This window comes from Chlorocebus sabaeus, chromosome 19, assembly GCF_047675955.1.
Source record: "Chlorocebus sabaeus isolate Y175 chromosome 19, mChlSab1.0.hap1, whole genome shotgun sequence".
NCBI lineage: Eukaryota > Metazoa > Chordata > Mammalia > Primates > Cercopithecidae > Chlorocebus > Chlorocebus sabaeus.
In genome coordinates, this window is record NC_132922.1 from 15,281,449 (window position 1) to 15,298,793 (window position 17,345).

The 17,345-nt window shown below is 55.5% G+C and overlaps 1 protein-coding gene across 1 annotated transcript; it reads right to left on the minus strand.

Moving 5' to 3' along the window:
* Window positions 1-321: 321 nt before the first annotated feature.
* On the minus strand, window positions 322-14,326 carry RASD2 (RASD family member 2). The gene is made up of 3 exons (XM_007975604.3): window positions 13,311-14,326; window positions 7,573-7,852; window positions 322-2,772 (listed from the first exon to the last, which is right to left on the minus strand). The coding sequence occupies exons 2-3, from the start codon at window positions 7,841-7,843 to the stop codon at window positions 2,243-2,245; spliced, it is 801 nt and encodes a 266-aa protein (XP_007973795.1). The 5' UTR covers window positions 7,844-7,852; window positions 13,311-14,326; the 3' UTR covers window positions 322-2,242.
* Window positions 14,327-17,345: the final 3,019 nt, after the last annotated feature.

Here is a 17,345-nt window from a genome sequence, read left to right on the forward strand (position 1 = left end):
AATTGCTGCTGTACAGGAACCATGAAGAACTAAGACACGGAGAACCTCCTAGAGCTAATGGTCCACAGGGGCTCCTCCTGTGCGGACACAGACACCTCGGTACACAAACCTGGAGGACCCAGGAGGACCAAGCTGAAGGAGAGCATCACCTTCCATCCGAGGGTCTTATCCCCCTCCCCTGACACTTAAACTTGAAGGTGGACTCAGTGCTGACCCTCAGGGCCAGGGCACCCAGCAGGTGCATTTTGGGCGGGAAAGGCCAGCTTTGGTCGGGGAGGGGGCACACCTCCTCTTGGAAACACGAAAAATACACATGGGCAAGGACACGGCTTTGTAACAAACCCACTTTTATTGGTAGTGTACACGGAGATCCATGGCAGCGGGGCTGTGCCTGGGAGAGAGCGGGCCACACACTGGTGCAGCCAAGGTGCCTGGTCTGCTCAGGGGGCTCAGGCAGGGGGTGGGGAAGGGGACAGAGGCGGGGTTGGAGCTGCTGCGTTCAGCACAGACGCAGGCAGGGGCCAAGGCTGAGATGCAGGTGCAGGTATGCAGAGCTGGGGCCGGAGCATGTGTACATCTGTGTGTACATCTGTGTGTACTTGTATATACATTGGCATGGGGTACACAATATCTACAGGGACCCTCACAGACTGATCTAGGGAGAGGGTTGAGGACAAGATGTCCCAAAGCCCTGAAGGCCCCAGGGGCCAAGCATCAAGAGAGGGGGCACATCGTGGTAGGTACTGAATGCCCAGCACTAGCTTGCTTCTGCCACCCACAGACTTGCTGTGTGACCTGGGGGAAGTTACTAACCCTCTCTGGACCTCAGAAAGACCCATTATATGATCACTAAGGTTCCTTAGGGCCCGAAAACTTCCATATGTTTAGAGAGATTAAAATACAAAATATACTTGTTAAGAGCTGATGACAAGGGCCTTTGGTTTATGGGTTCAAACCCACCATGCCTGAGTACATGGTTGGACCCAGCATAGCCCAATCCCGGGCACAAGGAGAAGACCTGCCCTGAGCTTTTCTGTTGGACCCCTCCCAGGCTCAGTTCTGGGTCCCAGCTGCTCTTCCCTGCCTCCCCACCGCTGTGTGTGCAGAAGGTGGTGGGGCAGCAGGGGCCAGGGCTGGGGACCCTCTTGGTTTCCTAGGACACAGTGAACCCAGCACCCAGTAGGTGCTTAATAAATGCTTGAGGAACGAGCACAGTAGAGGACAGCCTGGTTCTAGGTGGAGCTGTACCCTGAACTTGCTAGGGGACAGGGTTGTGGCTTGGGGCTGATCATGTCCCTTCCGAATCTCAGTGGTATCCTCTGTGAAATGGGAGCATTAAAAAAAGCAGCCCTGGCCTGTCCACCCCACGCTTGTGCAATTGTCTGTAAACCGTGGAGTTCAATGGCGGAGGTCAATGTCTAGCTGCAGACAGGCCATGGAAACCCTGTTTGGGAGTAGAGGAGGAAGGCATCCCCAGAGGAGGCCGTGGATCTGAACTGGGTGAGGGCCTGGCCAAGAAGGGAGTCACTAGGCTTTTACAGTACAATGATTTCCATTTCTACTGCTATACATGACACGAAAACAGCTGCAACCACAACAAAGCACAACTGTGGGGCGGAGGGACCTGGGAGAGGAGGCTGAGGAACTTGGTCTAGGGGTGGGCGTGGTCTAGGAGGTGTGGCCACGCCCCCTTCAAACACACAGACGCCACTGGCTCAATGTCAGGGGCAGCTGGGGGCCAACTTGTGTGTGTGCTGGGGGTGGGAGGGGGTGCAGAGGCAGCTAACCCAGAGGGTAGGAGTTGCAGGGCTGGGAGAGTTCTCCCAGCTGCCACCCAAACCAAGCTGGGTGTTACGCCAGGAGAGAGGAGACCTTTCTCATCTGGCCTTCCGTGTCCTTTGCATCCTGAGACTTGTCCCAGGAGGCTCCATATGATGCAGCAATCCTCACCCCTCTGGGATCAACATTCCTTCCAACTCCAGGAGAGGAAGGTGTGAGGCTGCAGAGATGTGTCCTCCCACAGAGGAGCTGAAACCACCAAGGAGCTGTGGACAAGGGGACTCAGGAAAGCTGTGAGAAGGCAGACGAATGTGCGGAAGCCAGCGCCCGGGGGGCCTCCCGTCTGTGCCTAAGGTCTGTGAACAAGACTGCTGCGGGGGCCTCGGTGGGGGGATGCGCACAGCGGGCATCTGGGGCCACCTCCCTGAAGGCACTGGCCAAGCCCCGCCCCAGCATCCCTCGCTCACTGGATGGTGCACTTGTCCCTCTCGCGGGCCTGGCCTTCCCGAAGGACCTTGGCCTTGATGTACTTGAGGTCACTGTTGACGCTGGGGCGGCGGGCGAAGGGTGAGACCATGCCATAGGCGTCCATCTCCTTGACGCGGCGCATGCAGAAGGGCCTGGGGTGGAAGGCGTCACCGTACTGCACGGAGATCTTGCGATGAAGGGCAGGGCTCATCTCGTGCGGCAGCTTGGCCATGCTGAAGAGCACGTAGAACATCTCGTCCACGTTGGTGTTCTTCTTGGCCGACACCTCGAAGTAGGCGCAGTTCTCGTCGCCGGACACCAGCAGCTCGGCCTCGGTGGTGGGCACCTGGCGGCAAAGCTCGCCATGGTCGTTCTTGTTGCCACAGATGACCATGGGCAGCTCTGCCGCCTCCTTGGTCTTGTTCTTCAGGCAGGACTTGACCTCCAGGATCTGCTTCTGGAGGCGCTTGACCTCATCGAAGGACTCCCGGTTATCCAGGCTGAACACCAGGATGAAGACATCCCCTGCAGGGAGAGAGCCCAGGCAGTGAGTTCACCGGCCAGCTGTGACGCCTGCCCTCCTCTGGCCACAGAACACCAGTCCTAACAGCTGGGGGTCACAGGTGCCCTGAAGCAGTTATGCGGCGTAACTGACTTAACCTACGCAGCGACTCTTTGGGGTAGCTGCGATTATTCTCCCCGTTTTCCAGGGCAGGAAACTGAGGCTGAGGGGGTTGAAGCCCCTGTTCACAGTCGTATAGCTAACACGTGGACCGCTTGGTTCAAATACAGTCCAGTCACTTCACATTTCCTTGCAGGGCTGGACAGGGGTGGGTGATTTGTGTGGACTGTGTTCAGATAATAAGAATCATTTCTATGCGCGCAGGTGGCCTGCCTGTTTTGCTCAATGCCTAGTTTGCATCTGGCCTCATCCACTTAGCTGCCAGCAGACTCGAGCAGATCACGAAACCTCTGTAACCTCAGTTTCTCTGTCTGTTTCATGCAGATGAAATATTACCCTGCAGGATAATTTCGAGAGTTATGCAAGATAACGAATGGACAGTGGTACATGCTCAGTGACCTCAGGTATCAGTAACGATGAGAATGAAGGCCTACTGGGGGCCAAGCACCGGGTATGTGCTCCAGGCCCATTGTTCTCTTGATTCCTCACTATGTCTCTATCAAGGAGATTTTGTTACCTTTGCGTTACAGGTGAGCAAACTGAGGCTCAGAAAGGGTATGCAGCCTGTCCAAGATCACACAGCTTCCGTGTGGCTAGGCTGAGATTTCTTTTTCTTTTCTTTTTTTTTTTTTTTTTTTTTTTGAGATGGAGTCTGTCTCTGTCGCCGGGGCTGGAGTGCAGTGGCCGGATCTCAGCTCACTGCAAGCTCCGCCTCCCGGGTTTACGCCATTCTCCTGCCTCAGCCTCCCGAGTGGCTGGGACTACAGGCGCCCACCACCTCGCCCGGCTAGTTTTTTGTATTTTTTTAGTAGAGATGGGGTTTCACCGTGTTAGCCAGGATGGTCTCGATCTCCTGACCTTGTGATCCGCCCGTCTCGGCCTCCCAAAGTGCTGGGATTACAGGCTTGAGCCACCGCGCCCGGCCTAGGCTGAGATTTCTACCTGATTCTGTCCTCACCTAGCTAGTGCCCGGCACCCGGTAGATACTCTCTGCTTCTCAAATAAATCATGGGATGAAAAAGTGAGCGCTGGCCTCCAAGGCCCACACTGCCTCCAGGATAACTCACCACATCACTCTAGGCAGGGTTGTGAATCTGAAACAGGGGCTGCTGTGGAGACGGTGGGGCGGTGAGGAGGCTGTCTGGACTGGTGCCTCCATCCCGATTTCCAGCTCTTAACAAGCACCTTCCTCACTTTTGCTTAAACTCCTTTTTTTCTTTCCTTTTTTTTTTTTTTTTTTTTGAGATGAAGTCTTGCTCTGAGGCCCAGGCTGGAGTGCAGTGGTGTGATCTTGGCTCACTGCAACTTCCACCTCCTGGATTTAAGTGATTCTCCTGCCTCAGCCTCCGGAGCAGCTGGGATTTCAGGCGCCTGTCACCACGTCTGGCTTTTTTTTTTTTTTTTTTTTTTTTTGAGACAGAGTTTCACTCTTGTTGCCCAGGCTGGAGTGCAATGGCGTGATCTCAGCTCACTGCAACCTCCGCCTCCTGGGTTCAAGCGATTCTCCTGCCTCAGCCTCCTGAGTAACTGGGATTACAGGTGCCCTGTAATTTTGAGACCACACCTGGCTAATTTTTGTATTTTTAGTAGAGACAGGGTTTCACTGTGTTAGCCAGGCTGGTCTCGAACTCCTGACCTCAAGAGATCTACCCACCTCGGCCTCCCAACGTGCTGGAATTACAGGCGTGAGCCACTGCATCCAACCACTTTTGCTCAAACTCTTGATAGCCTTGTGGTGTGACAAGATCCCTGTCTCACAGATGAGGAAACTGAGGCCCAGAGGAATCAGCAACTGGCCCAAGTTCTCGAGAAGAGAAGCAAGCAGCTCCAGCTTCTGGCGGAACGGCTGCCACCTTCCTCTGCACCCCCAGAGCACATCATTTGCTCCCACTTCATGGCACATGGCACATTCAGAATGGTGTCCAGGCCAAGGGTGTGCTCCAAACAGTGGGCTCAGGCACAGAGGAGGGTTCCATCACCCACTCATCCTGGTCTCCCCATGGCCTGGCACACAGTGTTCACCGAGGCAGGCTGAAGGGATGGGAGGTGATGGAAGAAACTGCAGTGTGGGTTCTTCTGAAAGGCACTTGCAAGGCAGCGTCAGCTTGGCAACTCTTCCTTCTTGGGCTGCCAAACCCCATCCCATTAGGCTAATCCGGGGCCCCTAAGGACTCGTGGCCTTGACATATTCAAATGCGAGACTGCGATGCCAAGCCTCAGCGATGCGTGTCTGGCAGCTGGAAGAAGAGCTGGTGGTGGAATTAATGGCTTTCAGAATTTCCTGAGCAGCAGGAAAATGAGGTTGAAAAAATGAGGTTCCACCAGGTTGGAAAATGAGGCACGGGTTGGTGTGTGAAAAAAACAAGCAACAGACAGATGTACTCAGAATGATATGCGCTGTAAAAAAGAGACAGACAAAAATACTCTCCATTGTGGGAATACAAATACGAATGCCAATGTAGTCACGGAGGCCCGAAAGGCACCATGCCAGACTGCCAGGGTGGCCACCTCCGGGGCAGGGGCAGGAGCCTGGGATTGGGGACATGGGTCAAAGGGGCATTAGCTTTATCTGTAGCGTTTGCAGGAGGGTGTGTTTGTGTATTACTTGTGTCACTGAAAATTCATGCTGAAAATATGCACGTGCTTCCTCTCTACATCTCCCTTCTCTTTCCCTCTGTCATTAGCCTTATTCAAAGCAGTGGGTACCCAGTCCCCTCCCCGAGGCTGAGAGGGCTGACACCAATGCAATACCCATCACGTGCTGGAAGCTCCTGCTACAAGCTTTCTTGCAGTCCTCACAGCCTCCCTGCAGGGCATGAGGTGAAGCCCACTGTGTGGCTGGGGAGGCTCAGACTCAGACGGGATGCATGTGCCTCTGTTCACACATTTAAGCCAAGAGGCCCAGAGAGGATTCCAACACAGGTCGACCCAGGGCTCTCCTATCCACATGCCCCTTCTCCAAAACTCGGGGTGGAGCGGGAGCTTGACTGCTGTCTGGGTCAGATGCTCCGAAAAGTCAGCCTGGAAGAGAAAGAACTCAAGGAGGGGCCAGCCCGCAGCCTCAGTCTTGGCCTCCAGGCGGCAGCAGGGCTGGGCATGGCATGGGTTTCTCCATATAGAAGTATCTCAGTTGAGGGGTTATCTTAATGATGCCTAGAGAGTTGCCTGCTCACTCCTTCGCTTATCCCTGCTCAGCAACTTGAGGGGAGTGACTTGGGAAATGATCGTGTAGCTGGGAGTAGACCCACTACAAATGCTGACTCAACAGAAGACTCAGGGATTTACTGTGCACTTACTATCTGCTCACCAAGCGCCTTATGTATATTAATTCATTTAATTCTCACAGTGCCTTTAGGATGAGTGTTGATGCGATGCAACTTTACATGAGAATGCTGAGACACAAAGAGATAAAATCCCTTGCCTCAAGGTACAAAGCCAGGAAGCAGCAGAACCAGGACTCAGACCCAGGTGCTGGGTCCCCGGCTTGTCCTCTTAGTTACCATGCTAATGCAGTGTAAACGAGGGCACAGCCCCTCAGCTCCAGGATCACCCTTTCTTCCCCCTCACCCCTGCCCTCCCCCCACCGCCCCCCGCAACCTCCCTGTCCTTCCTCACCGCTCCCAGCAGGGCTGAGAGGCTGCGGTGTGCGGTGTGGCTTTGTCTGAAAGCACAAGAGCAGACTCCCTTTTCAAACTGTGCTGCCATTGGAGTGAGTTACTTAATCTCTCTAGGCTTCAGTTTCCCCACTTGTAAAAAGGGAATGAATAACTATTTGTGAGGGTTAAATAACTACATGCCGGATGAGGGGGCTCATGCCTGTAATCCCAGTACTTTGGGAGGCTGAGGTGGGCAGATCATGAGGTCGGGAGATCAAGACCATCCTGGCTAACATGGTGAAACCCCATCTCTACTAAAAAGACAAAAAATTAGCCGGGAGTGGTGGCACGTGCCTGTAGTCCCAGCTACTTGGGGGGCTGAGGCAGGAGAATCGCTTGAACCCGGGAGGCAGAGGTTAAAGTGAGCTAAGATCGCGCCACTCTACTCCAGCCTGGGTGACAGACCGAGACTCCGTCTCAAAAAAAAATAAAATAAAATACACTACATGCCAAGCTCTAAGAACAGGGTCAGGCCCATAGCTTCTGATAAGTGTCAGCTACTGCCATCACCGTCACTATTACTATGACCAAGCCCCCTTCCCTTTGGTGACCACTGCCAGGATCCTGCCCTTACCTCTCTAGGAGGTGGCAAAGGCCTGGGGTGTGGGAGACCTGAGCCCCGTGGACTGACTGTGGGCCCCGGAGCTCTGGTGGGTCATCTCCTAGAGGAGGAAAACAGCAGCCAGGGCATCATTCTGTTTGCTAGAAAGGAATATCCCTGGGGCACGCTGGTATCAGCTCCTGATCTGGAAGGCGGCCCCGACAGCCATGAGTAATCGATCCGGAGTCTAACAGAATGGAATCGGGGCCCCCGACTCCATCACTAGTTCTAGCAAGTGGCAAAATCTCTCTGAGCCTCACTGTGCAGGGATGACGCCTGTCTCAGATGATGGCTATGCAAGTACTATGCAAACTGCCAAATGCCCAGCACACTCCACACTCATGCCCCGGCCCTGCCACCCCAGCCCAAGCACCGGTGGGCCTCACCTGTGAGGATGGAGAGTCTGCGCATGGCGGGGAAGGGGTGGTTGCCGGAGGTATCCAGGATGTCCAGCTGGTACATGTCGCCGCGGATGTTGTACACCTTGCGGTGGAAGTCCTCGATGGTGGGTGTGTACTGGTCCTCGAAGCGCCCATTGAGAAAGCGAGACACAATGGAGCTCTTGCCCACCCGAGAGGCGCCCAGCACCACCATACGGTATGAGTTCTTGGCGGGCACACTGAGCGTGCAGTTCCCGCTGGACAAAGTCTTCATCATGGCTCGGGGCTGTGACAAAGCGAGAGAAGCAGACGTCAGGGGACCCTCGACCTGGCCCTGCCACCTCTTGTTAGAGGCCTTGGCCTCCTCTCTAGGGCCTCTGTCTAGGTCAATGGGAACCTCAGACAAGGTTCTAAGGGGCCTTGGAGTTCTACCCTCTCATTCATTCATGCCCTCTCCTTTACTCCTTCCTTCATCCACTCACTCACTTACTGTCCGTTCATTCATCCTTTTGTTTATGCAAGCACCGGATTCCTGGGATTTGAATGCTTGCCTTGCCTCTAGCTACTGACCTTGGGCAAGTAGCTTAACCTCTCTAGAAGTCACTTTTCTCATCTACAAAATGAGCCCAAGTCATAGAGTTGTTGCAAAAGGCTCAGCACGTGGTGAAATCTCAAAAATGGTATCTATCGTGAGAATCCGTTCTTCCCCTGGTTCATCCATCTGGCTTTCCAGGAGCCTGTGAGTCTAGGATAAGACACGGGGAAGGCACTAGCATGCATTTCTTGAGCCTGAGGCAGGAGGGGGGTTCTGTGGTCATTCAGTCCTCCTGGGAAGAAGGGAAGGCTATGTCCACACCACATGCTCCAAGCTGGATGCCTGAGGTTGCTCCTGCAGCCACCCACCTTTAGACCTGTGCTCTGCGTCTGGCGGGCTCCCTCCGCTCCATGGCCTGCCCGGATAGTTTTGCTTCCCAGGCCCTAGGTGTTTACTTGCCTCCAGGAGACCCAGGGGCCCGCAGTAGAGGATGTGGACTGGCTCAAGTTTCCCGCCCAACTCCAAAGGTTAATGGTTCTGGGGCAAACCCAGAGCTTTCTATGGGAGCCTCTTGACCTCATGAAAGAGGCCGACATGGATCCAAGCTCTTGTATAAGCAAACCCACAGGCTCCACCAGGCTCATCCCAAAGGCTCTTTACAGCCTAGCCCTCCTTCCTTTCCTACCTCAGTGCCCACCAGAATCCCCACCCCAGAACCCCTGACCCCAGTCACCCTAGTTAGTTTGAGCTCTGCTGAAATCAGCCTCCACTCCTTTGCTCATGCCACCCATCTACAGAACACCCTCCTCCCTTTAAGTTTCAGGATCTGGCTCAAGTGCCACCTCCTCTCTGAAGGCCTCTCTGATGTCCCCACCCTAGCAGGAATCCCTCCTCTCTTTTCAGCTCCTGAACTGCAGATGGGCACAGGCCTGCTGAAATGTCAATCCCCTCGGTCCTCCGCAGGCTGCCACAGGTTGTGCAGGTTGGCCACTGCACAAGGCACATGGCTGTGTGGGCAAGTGGGGGCTGCATCCCAGAGGTGGGGGCTGCATCCCAGAGGAAGGGGCATCTTGTGTAGAGGAAGACACATTGTTTTTAAATTCACACAAAAAGCAGTATGTGCCCATACTTGGTCCCCACCCCAGGATGCCCCAAGTCGGTTTCCTTGAGTGCCTCGTCCATTGACCCAAGGTGCTTTCCAACACCATTGCTTCCTGGCTATCATGATGCTAAGGTCTGAGATGGCCACTCGAGGTGGAGACGTTGCCTGCATGTGAGTCCCTGGCACACATCTGGATCTGCTCACCCTGCCCAACTACCAGCCTCTGTGCAGGAAACTGCCTCTCAAAAAATACCTTTGTTATAAGTCCTGATTGGTGGTATTTGCCAATTTCCATGGCGTAAATGCTCCCACCACGGTCAATTCTAAGCTACTAATGTGACTTCGATGAATGAATCACAAAGGGACGCACACAATAAGCCAGCTCAGCACATGGTGGACCCCAGGCCTGGAGCCACAAGGACGGCAACTGCTGCCACTTGAGCCCATGCAGTGTGCCAAGCCCCGCACTAAGTATAGAAATAATCATAGCTGGCATTTATTTTGGAGCTAAAATATGCCAGAGTGTTCTAAGTGCTGCACACATGTTAACCTATTTCTCCCTTCAGTAACCCCAGAAAACAGGTGGTGTTATTCTCCAATTTACAGATGAGGCAACTGAGGCACAGAGAGGTTAAATTACTTGCTTACAGTTGCACAGCCAGTAACCAGCAGAGGAGAGGTTTGATCCCAGGTGGTCTGCTCCGAGCTCAGAAGGCTCTGTGACTAGCCTACTTGGTTAATAAGGGAGCCTGGGCAGTAGTTCAAGCCTAAGACCCCCACGTCCCCCACCTAGCTCCCGCCTACAGCTGTCTTTGAATTTATCCCACAAAACTGCCATGCCATGTACACAGCAGGGGCTCAATAAACGGTCTGTGCATTCATCAAATGGTAAATGACTCTGTCTTTGGGTTTGCCTGAAGCCCCCCTCTGGGACCTTCTTTCCTCAGCCTCAACCACCTGACTGGCCCAGGGGCCGTGCTAAGGAGGGCCCTCCCCTAGGGCAGCCCTGATGAAGTGCCCAGGGCATACGTGTGAGAGGCAGGAAGTAAGCGAGAGGAGGGTGGAGAGAGGGCTGCCAGACCACAGCAGGGAGCCCTTCTCAGTTTCTGCCAGGCTGTCTCAGCCAGCCTGGGCCTTCAGCAGAGATGGGGGGAAAAGAAGCCCTACCCCATGACAGCCCCCTCCCCAAGTCCCTCTGTAGACAGCTTGACTCTGCTGGTGGTCACTTCTGTCTAGACAGGACGGGAAAGGGGCCAGAAGCTCCCAGGGATGGTATTTGCCTCCATCACTGCCCTGCCCAGCCTCCCGCCCAGAGCTTGGTACAGACGAGCTGATAGCAATGACTTAATGAGCTTCAGGGAGTCAGAGAGAGGAGGCAGGAGTCAAAGAGGCAGAGAATCAGAGAGAGGAGGCAGGGAGTCAAAGAGAGGAGGCAGGGAGTCAAAGAGAGGAGGCAGGGAGTCATAGAGAGGAGGCAGGGAGTCAAAGAGGCAAGGAATCAGAGAGAGGAGGCAAGGAGTCAAAGAGAGGAGGCAGAGGGTCAAATAGGCAGGGAATCAGAAAGAGGAGGCAGGGAGTCAGAGAGAGGAGGCAGGGAGACAGAGAGGGGAGGCAGGGAGTCAGAGAGGGGAAGCACGGAGACAGAGAGGGGAGGCAGGGAGTCAGACAGAGGAGGCAGAGTCAGAAAGAGGAGGCAGTGAGACAAAGAGGGGAAGCAGGGAGTCAGACAGAGGAGGGAGGGAGACAGAGAGAGGAGGCAGGGAGTCAGAAAGAGGAGGCCAGGTGTCAGAGAGGAGGCAAAGGGTCAGAGAGAGGAGGCAAGGTGACAGACAGAGGAAGCAAGGAGTCAGAAATAAGAGACAGGGAATCAGGGAGGGCAAAAAAGGAGAAAAAAAATCCTCTGTGGTTTTTATCTCTGAGAGAAGACTGATTCTTCACATGGCCTGAGCCATGTGGGGCTGTGTGAGACATCTGGACACCTGGACGCCAGGTGACAGTGCCTCTGTGGGCTCTGCCTCCTGCCTCCACATCTTCCCTCTCCTCCCCCAGAGGTGGCACCATGGGCACCCTTGTGGGCATGTCTTTCCTCTGCAGCCTGTTCTCCCTTCTCCATCCTCAGCCAGGCTGACTTCACACAGCGAGGAGCAGACAGGGATGAGTTCGAAGGGCCCTTTGGGAATTTGGAGTCCAATATCAATGACTGAATGGATTTCAGGAAGTCAGAGAGAGGAGGCAGGGAATCAGAGAGGGGAAGTAGGGAATCAGAGAGACGAGGCGCCGAGAGGCAGGAAATTCAACAGAGACCCCCTAACAACACAGGTATCCGAATGCACATACTGTGACTACTGGCCCCGCCACAGGGCCATTCTCAGGACAGGTGGAAGCCAGAACGTTCCCGGAGCAGAGATGAGGGGGTGCCATCTTGGGGGCACAGTAATCACAGCCAGGAAGGCATCCATCAGCCCACTTAACTGATGGGGACATTGACGCTCAGAGAGGTTAAGTCACTTGCCCCAGTTGACACAGCAGATGACTAGCTGGGCTGGGATCAGAACCAGGTTGTTTGGCTCCAAAGTCTGGGCTCTTAACTCTATGAAAACCCACTCCTGGCCAAAATTGGTCTTTTCCAAAACACTGTCTGTCTCAGTGAAGCCTCAGCTGGCGTCACGCTGGGGGATGACCCCTGAGACATATTATATTCTCACTCCCTCTCTCCCAGCAGGCAGCGGAGCGGAAAGGGGGCAGGCACCTCCCAGGATTCTCTCCCAACCCTGCCAGCCACCTCCGAGCAAGTGCACCTGTGGATTCACCACTTCTTCTCCCTTAAGCCTCTCCCCCAGGGCCTGCCTGGAAGATGAAAGAGTCACACAGGCACAGGCAGTGGGACAAGAGTCTGGATGTGTTCTCCCGGTGTATGCCCCTGAGCCTGTTTCACTGCACTGCCCCTCCTCCACCCCCCATGCCTCCTCCATCAGCGCACACTCAGCCTCTCTGGACACGCACATTGCCGTCACTGGCCTCCAGCTGCCACTCTGAGAGTCCAGGGGCTTGGCAAAGCCAACCCCACCACCCTGGGCAGCTCAGGTGGTAGAAGGTAGGCAGGCATCCGCTTCCGACAGGCCAGCTCTGCCTCTCACCAGCCTGGCAGCCCTGGGCAAATGACTTGGCTCCCTGGGGCTCAGGTTATTCCTCTGTTAATGGTAAGAAACAAACTCCCTGGGTGGCCGTGGGCTTCCAATTAGTCTGGAGGCTGACCCAGCTCCTGGGCCACAGCAAACCTGAACACATGCTGGGTTCTCTTCTTCATGGCACTTTATCTTGGCAGCCGTGGGGCTGCCCAGTGAGGCTGGACTGGAATGCAGGCGCAGGTCTTGCAGGGAACCCATCTTGTCTCTGACACCACGGGAGGCCTGAGTCACCAGCTCCTGACCTGGCTGCTCCCTCCCAGCCTGGCTTCCCACCTTCCACGAGGTCTTGGACAACATCCCCTGTCATCCTCCCAGTGCAGGGGACAAGGGGAGGGGAGGGCCCAGAGAAGCCTCCAGAGCTGCCTTCTGGGCCCCCTAAGACAGCTAAGTTACAGGAAAACCCTCCTGGGAAGGGGATCATTCAGGAAACTCACTCAGCACCAACCCAGAAAAAGCTCAAGAACTCTGGATAAGGAAGGCACTTCTTAATCTTCCTTCCCCACCTCCAGGTATGCAGGCTGCAGCCAGCTCCAGAAGGACAGGAGTGTTTGGGGAAGTTGACTGTCTTCCCTGAGCCCCAGTTTCCTCCTATTTAAATGGGCTATTACTCTAGCTCTTTAAATTGAAAGCCTCTGGCACCAAAACTAGAACATAGTAGAAGCTTAATAAATCTTTCTTTCCTGGGATAAGTAAAGGGTATAGCACCCAGTTTGACACATATAGTAGGTGCTCAACGAATTTAATTTTCTCCAGGTATGTAAAGTTGCCAGACGATCCTGGCACATAGTAGGTGCTCAATCAATTTCACTTTCTCTGGTCATCTAAGGAATCACTGAGCTTTCCTCCTCCAAGCCTCTACCCTTTCTTCCCGGCTGCTCCACTTCCCCCAGATCCCCAGCTCTACTGGAGTGTCTCCTACCTGGGAATGGCGGGCCCGGCCTCTGGCACGGCTGGGAGAGCTGCCTGGAAGCGCCGAGAGCTGCGGGGAGCCGCCTGCTGCTCCAGCCGCCGAGCCTCCCAGACTCTGTGGTGGCTCCCGGGTCACTGCGCGGGGATCCTCCCCTGCGCGGCTCGGGACGCCGGGCTGGGCGCGGCCGGGCAAGGAGGCGCAAGGGGCAGGTGCCCCATGGGTGGGCTCCGAGGGCTCGGCGGGGCCCGGGCAGGGGGCGGGCTCCGGCTCGCCGCCGCCGGCCCTGCCCTGCCCCGAGCCGGGAGCCTCCTGCTGAGCCAGGTGCCCGGAGGCTTGGGGACGTCCGATCCGGGGGTCCCCGCCTGCTGCTCTGGGGTTGGGGGCGGAGAGGTAGGGGCGACTCCGGTGATGAACGAGCAGCCTCTAGAAACTCAGGGAGGGGGATCTTTGGAGGTGACTGTGGGTGCGTGTCCCGGGTGGGCGAAACCTCCCGGTCGCCTATGCCACCTTCTCCGCCTGCTCCAAAGGAGGTCGCTTGGATTGGGGGTATCGGGCTGCGGGGCTCGGCCGCGGCCTCCTCCTCTGCCCGCGGCTGTGCAGCTCTCCCCGCGCCGGAGCGACGGCTTCTTTCTCCCCGCGCGGCGACGCCAGCAGCTGAAGGAGGAGCAGGGCGCTCTGCTCTGCTCTGCGCGCGTGTGGGAGGGGGCCTTGAACGCCGCCCCAAGGTTTCGCAGCTCCAAGTTAGCACCAACCCAGCTCCTCCTCCTCCTTCACCTCCTCCTGTCCCCAGAAGAGTAGAACTTTGTGTGTGGCCCTGGGTTCTCCCTCCTTCCCCCTCTCGCAGGCAGATGCCCCACTGTCACCCGCAGGGTGAAGAGGTCGCTGATCCCTCCGAAAGGTGGCAGAACCTCAGGCTCCTGATGGCGGTACCAGCGGCGCCCTCCCGCACCCCTGCAAGCGTCGCCCACCTGCTCCTTCGGCCCCCAGCGAGCAGCGCCTCCCGCAGCCCAGCGCCAGCGTCTGCCCTCCAGAGCCGGCTCGCCCCTCCCCGCCCCGGCGCCCCGCCCCCCCCCCCGGCGCCCGGCCAATGGGAGGCGGGTCCCGCGGCCCGGCCCCGCCCACCCCGTTCGCAGCCTTAAGGGCGCCGCAGTCTGCGGTTCCGCGTGTCCCGGCGCGTGGGGCCGGGGCCGCTGGGCGCGCGCACCTTGCCCAGAAGCCAGCACGGGCCTCGGAGGCTGACGTCTGCGCACGCGCTCACACGCACGCCCTGCCCGGCCGCAGGTGACCCGCATGGAGTCTGGCCGCCTGCCCACTCGGCCGGGGTCCCCAGCGGCTTGCGCCCGGCCAAGCCGAGGGCGCCACGGCTCCAGTGCCCTCCTCCTTCGCAGAAGTCCCCGGGTGCCCTCCCAGGTGTCCAACCTGTCTGTCCCAGCCGCCGCCTCCCTCCCGAGGTCACAGTGCCCACGGGACCCTGCGGACTGGCACATGGGCCATGCACGTGTCGCCCAGGGGGGCGGGGAGTCACCTTGGCTTAGTGGCCAGAGGTCTTCGAGGCATGCGAGTCGCAGAGAGCACGGCCCGGGGACACACCAGGTGCCTTGAGCATTGCCTCTCCTGTCTGCATTCTCCCTTCCCACCTTTAAATGAGGGGCTTGACCTAGGCCAGACATCGGACCTTCTCACTGGGCCATATCTCCACACCACTTATTACTTAATATATTTTTTAAAATACCAGATCCACTTTCCCCACCCCTTAAACACATTTTTTAAGAGAATCATTATATCACTGCCTTAAATGGGAAACCAGTATCACTTGCCATAAATAGAAAGTAAGAGTTAAAATAAGCACAGTGAAAACAAAGCAAGGTTATTAAATTCTAGCTGGAAACTGTGGTCTGCCAAGGCTTGAGATGTGCCCTCAGTGAAAAAGGGAGATTGGCAAGATTTGGAGAGGTGTTAAATACCCATTAGCACCTAACAGAGACTTTCTCCTTCACGTATCAGGAGGCTTAAAAGAGAATGTTCTCATTGTGTGATACAGCAAAGGAATGCGATGCTGTGTCTGTGTCCCTCAGTTCCAGACCCCTGGACCTCAGGGATGTCTGCCAGCCTCACCCCCACCCCAGACCTGGCCTCCCTATCTCATGAAAGGCAGCAGGGGTCTGGGAGGGCACCTGAGGGGCCAGCTCCATTGGCTGAAAGATTGGCATTCAAGTCCTGTCTCAGTAACTACCTAGATGTCTGACCTTGGGCCAGTCATGAAAAGTCTCTGGGTCCTGGTTGTGCCATCTCCAAAATGGGTATAATATTGATGGGTCCGCAGAATGACAGAAGTACTAAAATGGCCTGGGACTTTGAATATGGAAAGTGACTTGCTTTGCTTGTCTCTGTGACATCTTGAGATTCTCCAGGAAAGTTAACCAGAGAGGATGGGGCAGGTGGAGGTGGAGGGTGCAGTACCTGTACTACCTGATTGTGTTTAATGCCCCAATTTAGGCCACAGAGGGGCTAAGGGGATGTGCCCAAGGTCACCTGGTGGCAAGTGGCAGGATCGCAGCCCGGTGCATTTTCCACATCCAGACTTTGCCTCTGGGAACTGGCTTCAGTCTAGGAGGGTTTGTGCTGGGCATGACACACAGAGACTGTGAGCCTTGAGCTGGCAGTGAACTTGGCAGTGGGAGGTGAGCAGGGTGGCATGCTTCATCTGGAAGGCTGGGGTCAGGAGGACTCAGGTCGCTGGGCCAGCTCTGCCACCCCCATCACGGAAATGTGGCAGGCAGCCCAGGAACCCATTGCTCCCAGATTCTGCAGAGTTGTAAAACAGAATGGGTCATACCCCACTGACCATATCACTGTTGCGAGGGGAGCTGCATGTGGAGTGAGAAGCCTGGGAGGTCCACTTGCCCCAGCCTCTGTGTTCTGCTCCTGCCCTCCCCCACTCCCAGTATGGTATGGCTCAGTCAATAAGTACACATAAGAGATCAACTGATGCCCAAGGAAGCTTTGCGTGGCAACAGCGCACTTCCCACATGTGCCTATTTTCCCCTTCCCTGCTCCCCACAGCCCACTTGCCTCACCATCCCCCATCAGATCCTTTGCCATAGCTCTCCCTTCCTTCCCTGGGCTCCCTGTCACCCTCTCTCTCCCATATAGCCTGTGACCATTTTAACCCTGTTCTAAAACTGCCACCTCCTGTTCAAGAATTTTCAAGGGCTCCCCATTGCTTAAGATATAAAATCTTGGGCCAGGTATGGTGGCTCATGCCTATAATCCCAGCACTTCGGGAGGCCAATATGGGAGAATCACTTGAGGCCAATAGTTTGAGACAAGCCTGGCCTATGTTGGCAAAACCCTATTACTAAAAATATAAAATATAATAATTTTATACTAAAAATATAAAAATTACCCAGGTGTGGTGTTGTGCACCTGTAATTCCAGCTACACGGGAGGCTGGGACATGAGAATTGATTGTACCCAGGAGGTAGAGGTTGCAGTGAGCTGAGATTGTGTCACTGTGCTCCAGCCTGGGCGACAGGGCAAGACTCTGTCTCAAAAAAAAAAAAAGACATAAAACCTAAAAATCTAAATTCCTTATCCTCGCATACAAGGCCTCCGACCAGGACGTGATTCCCACCATGCCCTGCACCCAACCTACATTCCAGCAAAATCAGATCACTTCCAGGTCTCTCAAGAAGCCAGGCTTTCCCTCCTCTGGGCTTGTGTATGCTGGTTTCTTATCAGGGCTACCCTTTTCTCTATATTTACACATCAAACTCCTACACATTCTTCAAAGCACTGTGTCCACACACCTCTCCCCACAAAACTTACTCCCAGCCTTTCTAACGGTGTGAATCTCCTCCTCTGGGTTCCCACAGCACCAAAGCCTGGCTCTCGTGCTGTGGGTAACTGGTCCTCTCTTTAAGCCTCAGTTTCTTGGCCTGTAAAAGTGGGTGTTACGGCCGGGCGCAGTGGCTCACGCCTGAAATCCCAGCACTTTGGGAGGCCGAGACGGGCGGGTTACGAGGTCAGGAGATCGAGACCATC